The following is a 14,956-nucleotide window of genomic DNA, read 5'->3' on the forward strand; positions in this document are numbered from 1 at the left end:
CATTCCTCCTGCCTTAACATTTTCATCTGGTTTTTACTTGTTGACTAAACTGTCATTTATACGTTGGATTCTGTCTAACGCTAGTTTTGGAATGGAGCGTGTTTCACTAAACAGACTCATCCGTGGTTTTATTGTCAGTGTGGATTTTGAAAACATGGCCATATAAGTACTGATAAAAACGCTTTACTGCAGAAACGATGGCTACACCTTCTGTGTCCAAGTGGTTATCTGCAGCCGTCAGCGTCCGCGTGGCAAATCCACTGTAATTAAAATGTCATCTAAATACAAGGCTACTTGTGGCATCCCTTGCAATAAAATGTACATTGTCCTCTGGAAAATGGTGGGACTGGATGCAATTCCAAACACTAGGCGATGGAACTTGAATAATCCTTTGTGTGTATTTATCTGGTCACATTCTTTTGATTTCTCCTCTACAAGAAGCTGCTCAGGTCAACAGATCATCCACCTGTGGCAACGGGTACTCCTCCAACTTTGAGACCTGATTCACAGTAACTTTATTGTCACCACATAATTTATCCTTGTGGTTCCATTGGGATTCAAAACAGGACCAATGGGTGCTCCCACCTTGAAAACTGGACAGGCTCAAAAATGCCCGGTGCCTGTAAGCGTTCCAGCTCTTCCTCCAGTTTGCTTTTCATTGCATCCGCTCTGGGCTTGAAGAAACGTGCTGCAGCATCAGGATCAACATAGAGTTATACAGTCACTCTTTTAGTGTGCCCAGTTTGTCTCTGAACACGTCACTCTGTTATTTGTGCATACTTGATCTCATGCCAATTTAGCTGTATTTTCCGGAGCTACCTTTGGCTATTACAAGCCTGCTTTCGGCCCTCTGATTTCCTGCTGCAATGTTCACATGTAACACCCCCAAATGAGGTATGGCCTGACCTGTGTATGTCCTTAGTTTGAGTGTCGAAGGCTTTATACGAGGTGGCTTGTGTCCCCATGTCCTCCTGCAGGTCTCCTCACTGATGATGATGCTGTAGTCCCAGAATCAACCTCAAACTGAATGTCCTTTCCTTCAACAGCCACTGGTGCATCGTAGGGCATACAAGGGTCCCTCATCTGTGTCCACTGCAAACATGCTGAATGCGAATGTGTGTGCGCTTGAGCCTACGGGGCTTTCTATTTTTCATTCTTAGCCTTATTTTTAGCATTCCTGCATTTTTTTGCAAAGTGCTCTAAGTGCTAAGGGTCATTTGCATAGTGTGCCCCTCCACACCTAAGCATTCCACTTTCCTTGATGGTTTTGCACACTCTCTGTTCACGTGGTGCACATACACTGACTGTGATCCTGACTGACTGTTTTGAATGTCTTTGGCATTATTTGCAGCCATCTCCATCCCAAACAAAATTTCTAGAGCTTTCTTGAAAGTCAGTGGTGGAGTATGCCCCAGCAAGCGGCGCTGTTTGATGTTTGTCATTGTTTACTAATTCCGCATACTAATTTGTCACGGAGCATGTCATCTAAGACATCCTTAAAATCACAATGTTCTGACAGTTGCCGCAATTCTGCAACAAAATTAGCAACAGACTGACCTGACTTCCTAAAATGGCTGTGAAATTTGAAACGTTGGACTATCACAGATAGTTTTGGATTGTGGTGACTGCTAACGAGCTCAACCAGTTTAGTATGTTAAATGTCCCCGGGTTCCTCTGTGTGGCTAAGTTCAGCTTTTAGCCTCCTCTGCTTTCCATTTGCAGCTAAAAAGTGTCCCAACCTTTCCTTATACTCCGTCCAGTCCTCGTCTCCTTTTACAAATTCAGTCCCAAATGTAGCCAGTGCTAGGCTTATCCTTCTCCACTCTGGTGCGGCCACTGGCGTTTTAGCTAATGCTAAAAACAAACAACTTTTCCGGTTCACCTCATCGCCAAAAATATGTGTTAAAGGAGAACTTCGGTCGATTTAAACATGCAGGTTCATTGCTCAAGCTACCCTTGACTTGCCAGCACCGAAGACGCAAACAAATTTGGTCCAGCCATTACAGAGCTCCGTGAACGGAGACTTAGCATTGACAGCTAACAGCATGGGGTCAGAACTTTACACTGTGTCTTAACATGCTCCACATCTCACACCAAAAGTTATGCAACATCAGCAGACACCTTAGCACACAGCACTGTAGCGTGTGTGACTCAAAATGAATAAAAAAGTAGTTAAAACAGTGTGTTTGTGCAAGGAACTACTTACCTGTTTGTTGACATCGGCGTCTTCCGGTAGCTAGACCAAACTAGTCAATCCGTCGAGCGTGCACTTACTCCCTCACTGGCGGAGACGGAAACGTATTCCAGCATTTTCGTGTTTCTGTTCATAATGTACATGTCCATGTTACAGCCTGTCATGAGCCATGAGCCTTACAATAGCCTGTTAAGCCTGTTAAGTGCACACTCGATGGATATGCTAGTTTGGTCTAGCTACCGGAAGGCACGGATGTCAACAAACAGGTGTGTGGCTGCTTGCACAAACACACTGTTTTAACTACTTTTTTATTCATTTTGAGTCATACACGCTACAGTGCTGTGTTGCTAAGGTGTCTGCTGATGTTGCATAACTTTTGGTGTGAGATGTGGAGCATGTTACGACAGCTTAAAACATAGATGTAAAGTTCTGACCCCATGCTGTTAGCGTTCAATGCTACATCTCCGTTCACGGAGCTCTGTAATGGCTGGACCAAATTTGTTCGCGTCTTCGGTACTGGCAAGTCAAGGGTAGCTTGAGCAATGAAGCTGCATGTTTAAATCGACCGAAGTTCTCCTTTAACTTGCATAATAACCAGGACCACAAAGGATGATGTACCGAGTGGTAGCCCTTATATAAGATATGTTAAAAAAAAAAAAATACGTCAACATACAGAGCTCGAGAACAACACTAACAGGAGACGCTGACTTGTACACCTCTTAAGGGGCAATCATTTGGAACGCGATAGACGCAAATTACATTGAAAATCAATGTTAATGCCGCTATGACACGCGATCCAGGCGGCAGCGACGCGAATGGAGCGTCTAGCGCGGCGCGAATGAAGCGCCTGGAGCGTCTGGGGCATCGGGAGCGTCTGAAGCAGCGTGTCGGGAGCGTCTGAAGCGTTGCAAATAAAGTTGGAAATATAAAACTTTTAAGGTGGAATCGCACCGCGACATCCGAATCAAATCAAATCAAATCAACCTTTATTTATATGGCGCTTTTCATACAGAAAAGTATCGCATGTGCCTTACAGAGATGTACAGAAAAAGAGAAACATCAAATAAAATCAGGAGAAGAAAGTTAAAAGAACCCAACCCTCCCACCCCCACAGTCATGCACAGAGACATACACAAATATGTATACGTTCATACACACATTCACACATACACACACAGCCACGCTGACACACAGACACACAGACACACACACTCACACCTACACAAACACTAGCTGTCACTACAGAGACATGGCCGGGCAGCGAGACCTGAGGTACAGAGGAGGCTAGAGGAAGCTACCTTTGGGGGCCAACCACACTGGGAGAGATCCCAGTCCAAGGTCGCAGGGAGCACCGCCACAGAGACCACCCCAACCCGGGCAGACAGGAGGCTCCGCACCAAGGTGCAGAGCCCTCTAGTCGCCCGGGCCGGAACTGTCCACGGGACAGCATAACAGCGACAAGTTCAAGCCGACGACGTCAATTCCCTCACGTACAGTTGTTTACACTCAGACCAACATGGAGGAGAAGCTAATTGTAGCTGTGTGTGGGCACCCAATGCTCTACGACACCGCTGCCATCCTCTACCGGTATAAAATGAAAAAAAAGAGGAGGCGTGGGTGAACATCAGTGAGGAGGTAAGACTCCCTGGTAAGTTTTGAAGCTATCTGTGACTTGTTTTACTACGTTACTGACCGTGTTTCACCGACCTGAGCTAACAGGTCCTCGAACTGGGCTCCGGTCAGCCTGAGGTACCACTGGAACCGGTCGTCATCCAGACGGAGCTCCTGGAGGAGACAGTGAAATTCCCCAAGCTCGGTGCGTCTCCGGAGGACTTCATGAACCCGGTTTTCCGGCGTTTCTGGGACTTGTACAGCTGGTAAAGTGGAGTAACGGTGGTGATATCAGCCACGATTGACGTGGAAAGAGTTTCGGTTCGAAAATGAGCGGGCATGAGCATTTTTTTTTCCCCTGAGTGTCAAGCGTGACAAGTGCGAATGACGAGATAGTCCAAAATGATCAAGCGGCATGATACAAGGGTCTCAAGCAATTGTATTCGCATCTGTCGTGTTCCGTGCCCCTTTAGAGGGGAAAAATCAAAACTGTATCTCAACATGTAAGAGCTCCCCTAGTGGTATAAAAATGAACAACAGTTTGTATTGACTTTTGGTCTACTGAGGACTCTAGAAACAAGTCTGTCAATGTATGTTAAATACAATTTCACAAGAATGGATCAGGTGTTATCATGTAAAGATAAGAAGGCTGAGCTGGTGGCAAGGGTTCTCTGGAAAAGTTATTGCTGTGTCTTTGGATTCCCAGAAAGGATCCATAGTGACCAAGGAGCTGGAGAGTCAACTGGTAAGTGAGCTCCTCAGAGACTCGGGTGTCAAGAAATATACAATTCCAATGCTTATAAAGCTAATATAAAGAATTTTCTTTTGGCTTAATGTGGCAATGTCAGTCTGTCAAAACAGCATATGAACAGAGAGAGAATGAAAGAGAGCTCACTGACCTATATGAAGTCCCATTCAATAGTCAAGGAGCTTCTTCAGTAGCGTGGGGATGTGTGTTGTGACTGTAGAGCACACCCGTCTTTGTGGCGGCAACTTTGCCCCTGGCGGCCTTTGTCCCCCTCTCTGGATTTATGTCAATGAAGCATCTGGCACGAAATAGTCTAAGACCTGCGACTGAATGGGGAAATTGGAGCATTCTGTGAAGATACAGGGATAGTTTGGCGTTTCTAACATTAGACTATCTGTTTTATTATACAGTATTGATATGAGATAGTTCATGTAATTCTGCTGCTTTTTTTTTATCTGTATATCTTGAAACTATTCTATTTTCGAAAGTTGCCAGTGTATTACTACACACTAGAGCCAGTTCACATATGACTTAAAGGTAGATGGACTGGACTGGACAGCAGCAGTGAAGGAAACAAAATTGATTTAGAAAATTTCAAGAAAAGCAATAGCCTTACACCTATTTCATTTTAAACAGAAAAATACAACCCCAAACCTTGTTTGTACATGTTTCTCCCTTAGAAGGCACTACAACAAGCTTAATGTCCCTGCTTAAAGGTCCCATATTATGGTCATTTCTGCTTCTTGACATGGTTCCCTTGATGTCTAAATGGAATGTAAGTAACATGCTTTGGTCGAAAAAAGCTGAAGGATTGAACACAGCAGGGTTCATGAAACACCAGTTTCACAGCCCTGCTCCAGGTGGCCGGTTTCAGTGCCTTTCCCTCTAAATGTTAATGAGCTGCTGCGTGCGCACCCAAAGACGGTATTTGTGCCGCCCACCTCTTCCTGCTTTGCGGAAGACGTGAGGACGGCATCGTGTGACCATGGCAACGGCTAAGTTTGTGGGAGTAATGGCTGCCAGACAACAGACTGCGGTGAAACCATACATGTTGGAGCTGGAGTCTGACCCAGAACAACAAGAGGCTCCAGAAGAAAGTAAGCAGTCAAGAATGAACATTGATGTTTCTAAGTGGTTAGTAGTTAACTTTGTTACCTCGACATTACTTTTATGTTACTGCAGACTAACGAAAAATTTTCGGTGTACTGTCCGTCTGCCCCGCGTTGTTAGAGATAACAGCCCCCTTCTCCTGCCTCGAGTGTTTACATCATAAAACTTAGCCAAACCTTGCTGGCGTTTACTGCTGTTCAGTTACAGTAACGCAGATGCAATTTAGCAATAGCTGATATGCTTTTAAATGTACCTTTATGTATGCAAGTAAGTCAATTAAGAACCTTCTCTTATTTGCAGTGACGATCTGTAATTAGCTACTGCCAGGAATTTTCAACAACTGTAGTTTTCAATAATCCACTGTTGCCTCCCATCACCTCTCTACAAGCAGCATTGTTATTTAACCAGTTACAACGGTTTATAAACTTTAAATATAGTACAGAAGTAACAACGCAACGTGATTGAGTAGTGATCATAGTTTCCAATGCATAATAAAAATTCTGCTTAAAAACAGGTGTTCCTGTGGCGATTGTGAACAAAGGCCTACAGCACCTGAGAATATCTGCTGTATGGAAATACCACAATTAAGTGTGAACACTGGGCAAACAAGGTTGTCATTTTGCAGTCTCTCTTTTCTCTAATCTCTCATCACTCACTTACCTTTCATAATTTCTAGGTCACACAAAGACTACAGTAGCTTCCTGAGCCACCATCATGCATGGTGGACCGTCCTGGAGTAGAACCTGTCTGCCTGAATGTATCTGCACTGCAGAATTGGTTTCAATACCAGCATAAATGCTGAGGCATTGCTATAATCAATTTCCTGTGTTGACGTTTTACTCCATTGACAGTTTTGTCAAAGCAACTTTGTTCTGCGATGAACGTGCACACGCGTAAGTCGTATTTTCACACACGCGGTCTGCCATTGATGCCAGTACATCAGCTGTTGTTGTTGCTCCCGGTAATCGTGTTGTGTGTTGGAGAGTGCAAACAGCTGCTGTATGAGTGGGGTCTGATTCGTGACGGGGTAGCACTTTTTTACCGCTAGTTGCATAGATTAGCTTTCTCGAGCACAAAGTGCAGGAGCAAGCACCTGCAGCTCTTAACATATCAAATATATCTCTTAAGGGGATATATTTGATATCTTATTTAAACGCAGGATAGTTTGTTTTTTTGCTGTATCTGGATCTCTCCTATGGAGAGGACTAAACCTGACTTAAATATAGATAAACAAATTAATAAATGCGTAAATAAATGTATAAATAAATAAAAGTATAAATAAAAGAATAAATGCTTTTTATTTATTTCTACATTTCTGTTCACCTACATTTATTTATTTCTGTATTTCTGTGTCCATATGTTAATGAAGTAGGAGGTCCTAACCTCAGTCAAGAGCATGATTGGTTACAGGAGTGTGCTCGATGAGGGTCTACTACTTCTGCCTTACTAGCAGCGCTGATTCCTGTACACTGTACAGGAATGTTGCTGGCTACCAGCAAGCCCGCTCAGCTAACTGTTAGCTGCAGTTGTTGACATTTGTTTTTCATTTAGCTCTGGTTTAGTAATGAATTTTACTGGCGTTCATTTTAACTTGCAAGGGTCCCAGGTGTCTGGTGGTGTGGTTTGAGAATCCCGTCTGGAGAGAGAGGGATCCTCAGCCATGTCCGCTAACCAGGAAAAACATTCTTATGTTTATTTATTTCAGCACTTATTTATTTATTTATTTACGCATTTATTTATACATTTATTTATGCATTTATTTATTTATTTATTTATTTATTTATTTATTTATTCATACTTAAGTCAGGTTTAGTCCTCCATACTCTCCAGGGGCCCGTTTCAGAAAGCGGGTTTTGTGAAAACTCTGAGTTTGTTAACCCTGAGATGAGGGAAACTCAGGTATTTCGGTTTCACAAAGCCAGTTCAGCGTAACTCTGAGTCAGTTACCCGGGCAACATACTCTATGAAACTAACCTGCTCGCTGGCAGGTTTGCTTCAACTAACCCTGAGTTTCCCCTGCTCTTAAATTGAAGCCTGCAGACTGAAGGCAGTGGCAGACATGGCGTGTCCGTTTCTCGAGGAGCCGGTTGATGTTGAAGCGCAAATACTCCGCAGAAATCTCCGTCGGGAGAGGATCATCAGACCCCGATTGGATGTGTTATCATTCCCTGATGAGTATCTATTTGAGCGTTTCCGTTTCTCTGCACCATCAATAATTTATTTAAACAATATTCTCCGCCCACACATCGCTCACATGACACATCGTGGAAATGCACTCAGTTCCGAGCAAATTTTCTGTATTGCGCTTCGGTTTTTTGCCAACGGCAGTTTTTTATACAACATTGGTGATGCAGAGCATGTGTCCAAGGCGACTGTCTGTCGGGCTGTCAGAAATGTGACAGTGGCACTGAAACGCCTACTTTGCGCGTTTGTAGTGTTCCCCAGTCACAGACCCATCAGACATCTCAAGGAAGTGTTCAACAGAATTGCAGGTATCAGTGTAAGCAATAATTAATGTAATGTCATAAAGCTTTGAGACTCGAAGCACTAATCAGTCAATTTAATATATTTTAGGGTTTCCAGGTGTGATTGGCTGCATAGATGGCACTCACATTCTCATCATAGCTCCTTCAATAAATGAAGGAGATTATGTGAATAGGCGATCTGTCCACAGCATTAATGTACAGGTAAGCCTAAATAGTAGCTTTTAACATTTCAGATGAAATATACTTCAGTACAGCTAATGCAGCTAATTAGTGTTCCCTACTGTGAAGATCATATGTGATGCAGCCAACATGATTAACAATGTGGAAGCAAAGTGGCCTGGGTCTGTGCATGACTCTCGAGTTTTTCGTGAGTCTACACTGAGTGATAGATTTGCCCGTGGTGAGTTTATATACAGTAAAGCTATATCCTATGATCAATATTTTGTTTCCTCCTATTGCAACTGAAACATTAAACTGTATCTTGTATTATCATAGGAGAGTTCGATGGTTACCTACTCGGAGACAGAGGGTACCCCTGCCAGCCCCATCTGCTGACCCCTTACCCTGACCCTGAGCCCGGCCCACAGCAACGCTACAACGTAGCCCACTGCAGGACACGAGCCAGGGTGGAAATGACCATTGGGATGCTCAAGGCCCGATTTCAGTGCCTTCGTAGGCTCAGGGTCACCCCAGAAAGGGCGTGTGACATCATTGTGGCCTGTGTTGTTCTCCATAATATTGCAATTATTAGAGGAGAGCAACACCCTGCCCTACAAATAAATGACCCTGAGGATGACCACCCCATCCAGCCTGCAGATGTCCGGGATGGAAGAGCTGTAAGGGACCTAATTACCAGGAATTACTTTTGATTCAAACAGTCAACTAAAGACAAATTCACGTGTGATTTGGTTCTTCTTTATTCCCTACAAGTACAAAAGCAACAGTTATGATTTGTAATATAGTTCCAACCATTAACATATTCACCTATTTCACCAGTGCACCCACCTCAACTGGCGTTCCAGTTATAGAATTTCAAGGTCAGTTTTTCTTATTTTACAATCCAGGAAGACCATTTCCTTTTCCGTTTTTTCGATTGTCTTCATTAGATGCACTCTATATAACTCCTTAACTGGTAACTGGGAAACATATGGACAACATTTAATTGCTACAGTTCTACATACAGATGTAACATGGTATTGACTGCAACTCTCACTGTATCAAGCTGTGCTGTGGAAGTTGAAGGACCCTCCTTGTGATGCCCAGCAATGTTCTGTTGAAAGACAAGAATGTGCTAGTTGTTTGTCCATTATCCATGCTCATCACTTCAGTGTAGGCTACATGTCAAACTATATTCCACTCGACAGTGTAAAGGAATGTGAATGGGTAGACCATTGCCAGTAGCTATACATACCGGTAATATTTAGACACACTTCAGTAGGCCTCTCTGGATCTCTCCCTGTGGTGGCAGCCGACAGCGTTTCTTCATCATCATCATCATCATCATCATCATCATCATCATCATCATCATCACCATCCTCCTCCTCCTGTGATGCAGGAAAAGAAACAGTTTAAGATTACTTTGAACTACCATCTGAGCAAGGTCTGAGTATGGAATACTTACAGCTTCAGGGTGCTCAATTGTTTCAGTCGGAGGCTGAACTAAGCAAATGACACCGTCCTCAACTGTTGGGTGGGGATAGATATAAAAATTAGGAATTATATACATACATACACACATACATACACATTTTAGATTTTTTTTTAAAAGACACAAGTGTGTACTTACATCTGATGTAGGCACTTGTGCCCTGGGGGGTGACAGGCTCAGATGAGCTTCCCCCTGGGATGCCTTCAGCAACTGGTCAGCCATAGTTTTGGCTGAGGGCCATCTCCTCAGCCTCCATCAGAGGTGGTGGAGGTGGCCCTCCACCCGTTTTTCGGGCCTCTGCCTCCTTTCTGTTGGCTGAGCAGAACTTAAATGTTAGTAACTTAGTATTTTATTGAGTGTTCCTGTACACATCGTCACATTTTAAATGTAGCCTACATATAAAATAAAAATCAAGTATCAAGTTTTAATCTACTAAGTGTGTACTAAGTGGGAGGACGTGTTAAAACAGAATTTGATTAGGGGTTTACATTACTATTTGAAGTAGCCACTCAATTAATATTTACTTTAACAGCCTAAGTCAATTTAAAAAAATAAATAAAATCAAAGTGAGGTGCAATCGCCCAGCAAAACATGCCTTGCCTTGTTGGATGATGTTTTTATATTTCAGTTTTAGCTGCTTCCAAGTCCTTTTTTCCCCTGTTGGACTGCACCTAAATGGAAATCAGATTTTATTCCTTTTTGCATTCATAGCTAGGCCTATGTGCTACATTCTTACAGTTAAATGTTAAGTCAATGGAATAGTTCAAACTTACACATTGACTCGGGCAGCAATTTCCTCCCATGCCGTCTCTCTCTCCTTTGCCGCTGCAGCGGTATTAGATTTTCTCCGAAATATGTGTTCATATTCTACGTATGCCTGCATTAGGACCTCCAGCTCTATTTGAGTAAAATAACTCAATCTCTTTTTTTCAGTTGTCATGGTGACACTCGTGGTATCAGGGCTCTATTGACGATGGCTTTTTATAGTGGTTGTGCACGCGCGTAACTCGAGGTGAACATACTCAGAGTTGATTGAACTAATTCATATCAGCTGTTCTGGAACCGGATACTCAGAGTTTCCCATCTCAGAGTAAGTCAACTCAGAGTTCAGGGATAGACTCAGAGTTTGTTAAACTTGCTTCCTGAAACAGGCCCCAGGTATTTAACCTCCTGTGGAGGCGGTCACCATGCCAATGATGTCATGAGTGTCGTTGTCATAACGGTCTGATGACATCATTGGACTTGTGACCACCTCCACAGAGGTTAAATACCTGGATCTCCATACAAGCTAGTTGGACTAGTCCAGCCTAGTCAGAAGAACATGAACTGAAGAAGCCTCTTGGATAAGAGGTGAAACATCTTCGAAGACATATAACCAAGTCCAGTTGCGTTCGATTCAATTTCCTTGAGTTATGGTTTCATTATGTTCTTGTTTGAATGTGGACCATTGAGAACATGCTGTTAAAAATTAAAAGATATTTCAGATATTTTTTATAGATATTTCACTTCTTTTTCAACAAATTGTTATGTTGTTGAATATTTTTTTTTTTACATTTGGTGCTTGAATCACCTTTGAGCGAGCGTGGAACGATTTTACTGGAGCTGAATGAAATTTTAGGTGACTGGAGAGCGGTCTTTGAGCGGAGCTGTCTGATATTACTTTAAGCGAAGGAGCGAACACCCACGTAAGCAGGGAGCGGAAATTCTCGCCGCTCACATGCTCTGGTTGGAACTATGTTAAATTATATTGTCCCTATCAAATTAAATGTAAATAGTAAACAATGCTACAAACAAGCCATGCCCAATAAGAACATTCAAGTTGAATTTGAGGAATTCTTATTCAATAATGTGTAAGTATTTTAAATTGATATTAATAACATGTTACTGTGTCTTAAGTATCTCTTTATTAGCTTTCCTCAGGATCATTGCTGAAGTTTGTGGCACCAGCAGCAAAAGAGGACAATGTGCCACTTCATTATATAATGGTAACTGTATTCAGTATTCCACTTAATTGATTATAACTGCGTCTGTACTGCACTCAAAATAATATTTGAAATATGTCTTGTGACATTTGATGCCATGTTTCTTTTTGGTCATATCAGTTCAGTCAGCATCCACCTCACCTCACATGAGGTAGATCAGACTCTAGAATTACACCTGCCCTCATTGGACAAAGAAACTAAACCAAACACCTCATTTCATGAACAAATACATGCAGATTAAATATCAATTCCAAACCTTTATGCAAAAATCTAAATGATTTAAAATGTAAAAAAAAGTCAACCTTTGAAAAATTGTTTTTTGTTTTGTTTTTTACAATAATTGCTCAAATGATTCAGAAATATAAATATAAATTCACATCTGCACATTAGAATCTGCCTCAAATGTCACAGTGCTACTGTGGCAGCCTGGTTGTGTTTCCATTTTTGGTATTCTGCGCCCCTCCTTTTTCTCTCACCTGCACCTTCTCTGTTGCTGTGTCTCAATTCAGGGTCTGCTACTTTCGAAGGACCTGGCCTTTGCGGTCTTCAAAGGCAAGTCCTGTTTAACAATGGCTGATGTGGTTAAAAAGGTCTCTCCAAAGGACTCACCTTTGAAGACCGCAAAGGCCGGGTCCTTCGAAGTATGCAGACCCTGAATTGAGACACAGCTGGCATGTGTGTGTGTCTACGGGTGAGGCAGCTGCAGCAGTCGAAGAGTGGCACACCTGAGGAGGATTAACTAGTCATCCACTGCCTTTGTCTACCTGGTCTCTAAGCTGCTTCAGCACTAGATAGTTGCTTCCAATACGGTGACTTCATGGTGCTGCTACTTAGTGTTCTTACCTTTGTGCTCATGTCCTTTCTTGCCTTCTACACTGATCTCCATTGCCATTCTGCTTTGCTTTCTGCTCATTTGTGGGGATGGTACTGTCATTGTGCTGCCGTTGCAGCCTGGTTGTGTTTCCATTTTCTGCCTTTTGTCCTTTCTCTCTCACCTGCTCCTTCTGTGAGTGTCTGTGGGCATGGCAGCTGCAGCAGAAGAGTGGCACACCTGAGAAGGATCAGGTCATCCCCTGCCTTTATCGACCTGTTTTCTCCACCGCTTTAGCACTAGATCGTTGCATCCAATAAGGTGACTTAGTATGGTGCTGTTACTTCATGTTTTGTGTGTATGTCATGTTTCCAGCATCGTTCTGCTTTGTTTTCTGCTCATATGTTCACCTGAGTTCCTCCACGACGGCTCCGCTAACCCTACTTCCCCGCCTTCCTGCAACCCTCATCATCTCATCCACATCACCCTCCAGCACAGTTTGTTAAACAAATCTAGATAACCTGCTGTAGACCTTCCACTACATGAAGGCGGACTGCAGGCCAATAACTTGACAGAAAAAAGAAACCTGAGACAAGGGTGACACCTGGTGGAGAACAAGGCATAATATGTAGGGCCAGTACCGGCCCTGATCAATTTGGTAGGTAATTTCGCCATCAATTTCCCAATTTTTATACACATACACAGAAACTGCATGTGTCTGTTCAAGATTTTTTGTCTTTTAGGTCAAAAATATCACACCAAATAAAACTGAAGAAAGAAACAAGTGATAAATTAGAAATACAATATAAATCAGGCATTGCGCAAACATATTTAAGCAATATCACACGAGAGGGAGTGAGGTTGTACTGTATAACAGCACTGGTGTGATTCCGTCGTAGATAATCACACCAGTGCTGTTACACAGTACAACCTCACGACCACGAGTGTGATATTGCTTTCATACAATATAAAGTTAATCATTTATTTGGCTCCACCAACACAAATAGTTCTTTAACTGGAAGGGAGACTAGGCTGCCAGGCAACACATAAACATTTCCTACAGACCGCTACTGTGGCTGCATATTACCGCTACTTGTATTGTTTACATTTATCTGAATGTTTCCATTTATTGTGCAACCACTAAAATGAGAGTCGAGTGACAGTTGCTTTGGTGGCATGATGTGTGTTTCAGATGAATTAACAGCTCGATCAGACAGCACGTTGCTCCATTGTTTCCGGCTCTCCAAAGATGGGCTCCAGTAACTTTTTAGCGAGCTTACAGACCTGCGAAAACAAGTTTTTGTGTAGATATGTATTTTATGTTGGGACTGCGACACGGTATCAATAAATCAAAAGCATCTCACCTATGCCCACTCACTGCCATGATCTCCCTCGCCTCGAGTCTCGCATCAGACAGTTTCTGTATGACAGTGGCTCTCAAGCTGTGGTTGGTGTAAGACGTGTGTGTCCCTGCCTCCTTGCACATCCTGGGAAACATCTGTGACAGCTGGTTTACTGCCAGGGGAACGGCGGTATACCAGAAGCTGTCTGTCTCCACTGTTACCCTCCTCGGCTGCAGATACAGGGCCTTTGCATCAGGCCCAATTTTCTTGAGATATTTTTCGAGTGACGTAACCGGGCAGAGCGCATTTCCTCGCTCCTCATACATAGCACCCCTCCGGGTTTCTCTGTCTCTCTCCAGTGGGTCTTTATGATTCTTCATTGAACATCAAAGTGAAATATTTTGCTCATTTAAGGATGAACGAGTCAGGTTTGAGATCCCGATTCCCCTCTTTGCCTCTGCATCCAAAGTGCAACTAAATATCATACCAGACCTTGTTTAGTAAACCTTTTCGGATTGTCCGACTCAGTGCTGCAGAGTATTTTAAGATGCGCTGGTCTTCAGGTGAGATCGGGGGGTGGTGTGTTGTTCTGTCCTTCCCTGCCCTTCTTATCCCTTTGACGACTCCTTTGAAGACATTGTTAGCTGGTATAAACTCTGGGTCCTGCATTAAGTTCCATGAACGGCTCACCCGAGGTTCGTTGATGTAACGGTTTAACCCAGCCCGAAGTCCCAGGTAGCTGCTGATTCTGTACAGCTCTCCTTTAGTTGTCCGGATCGATACATAAAACTGCCTCAACACTGTGTTCAGCTCGCTCTGACTAACTGACTGAAAGTTGACCTGGATATTTTTCAGATTCAGCCAAGTCTGAAGGCAGTTCAGAGCCCAGGTTGTCTGCTTTACAGTGCTGGCTTCATTTTTGCTCTTATCTAATTTGTCGAGGTCGGCTGATGTCATATCAACACACCTGGTTTGCGCTTATGTATCCTGGCCTCTCTCCTTCCTTTCTTTCTCCTCTGAGTC

At 43.1% G+C, this 14,956-nt stretch overlaps 1 protein-coding gene and 1 long non-coding RNA gene across 2 annotated transcripts; one reads left to right on the forward strand and one right to left on the reverse strand.

The window, feature by feature from the left end:
- The first annotated feature begins 5,554 nt into the window (after positions 1-5,554).
- Positions 5,555-9,053, forward strand: LOC115593064 (putative nuclease HARBI1). The gene is made up of 2 exons (XM_030436394.1): positions 5,555-5,650; positions 8,645-9,053. Exons 1-2 carry the CDS (start codon positions 5,566-5,568, stop codon positions 9,016-9,018), a joined length of 459 nt encoding a protein of 152 aa, XP_030292254.1. The 5' UTR covers positions 5,555-5,565; the 3' UTR covers positions 9,019-9,053.
- An 88-nt stretch (positions 9,054-9,141) lies between these two features.
- On the reverse strand, positions 9,142-9,648 carry LOC115592446 (uncharacterized). The gene is made up of 3 exons (XR_003986147.1): positions 9,580-9,648; positions 9,363-9,419; positions 9,142-9,285 (listed from the first exon to the last, which is right to left on the reverse strand). It is a non-coding gene; the product is annotated as an uncharacterized LOC115592446 (long non-coding RNA).
- Positions 9,649-14,956: the final 5,308 nt, after the last annotated feature.

The sequence above is a fragment of the Sparus aurata genome, chromosome 12 (assembly GCF_900880675.1).
Source record: "Sparus aurata chromosome 12, fSpaAur1.1, whole genome shotgun sequence".
In the NCBI taxonomy this organism is placed as follows: Eukaryota; Metazoa; Chordata; class Actinopteri; order Spariformes; family Sparidae; genus Sparus; species Sparus aurata.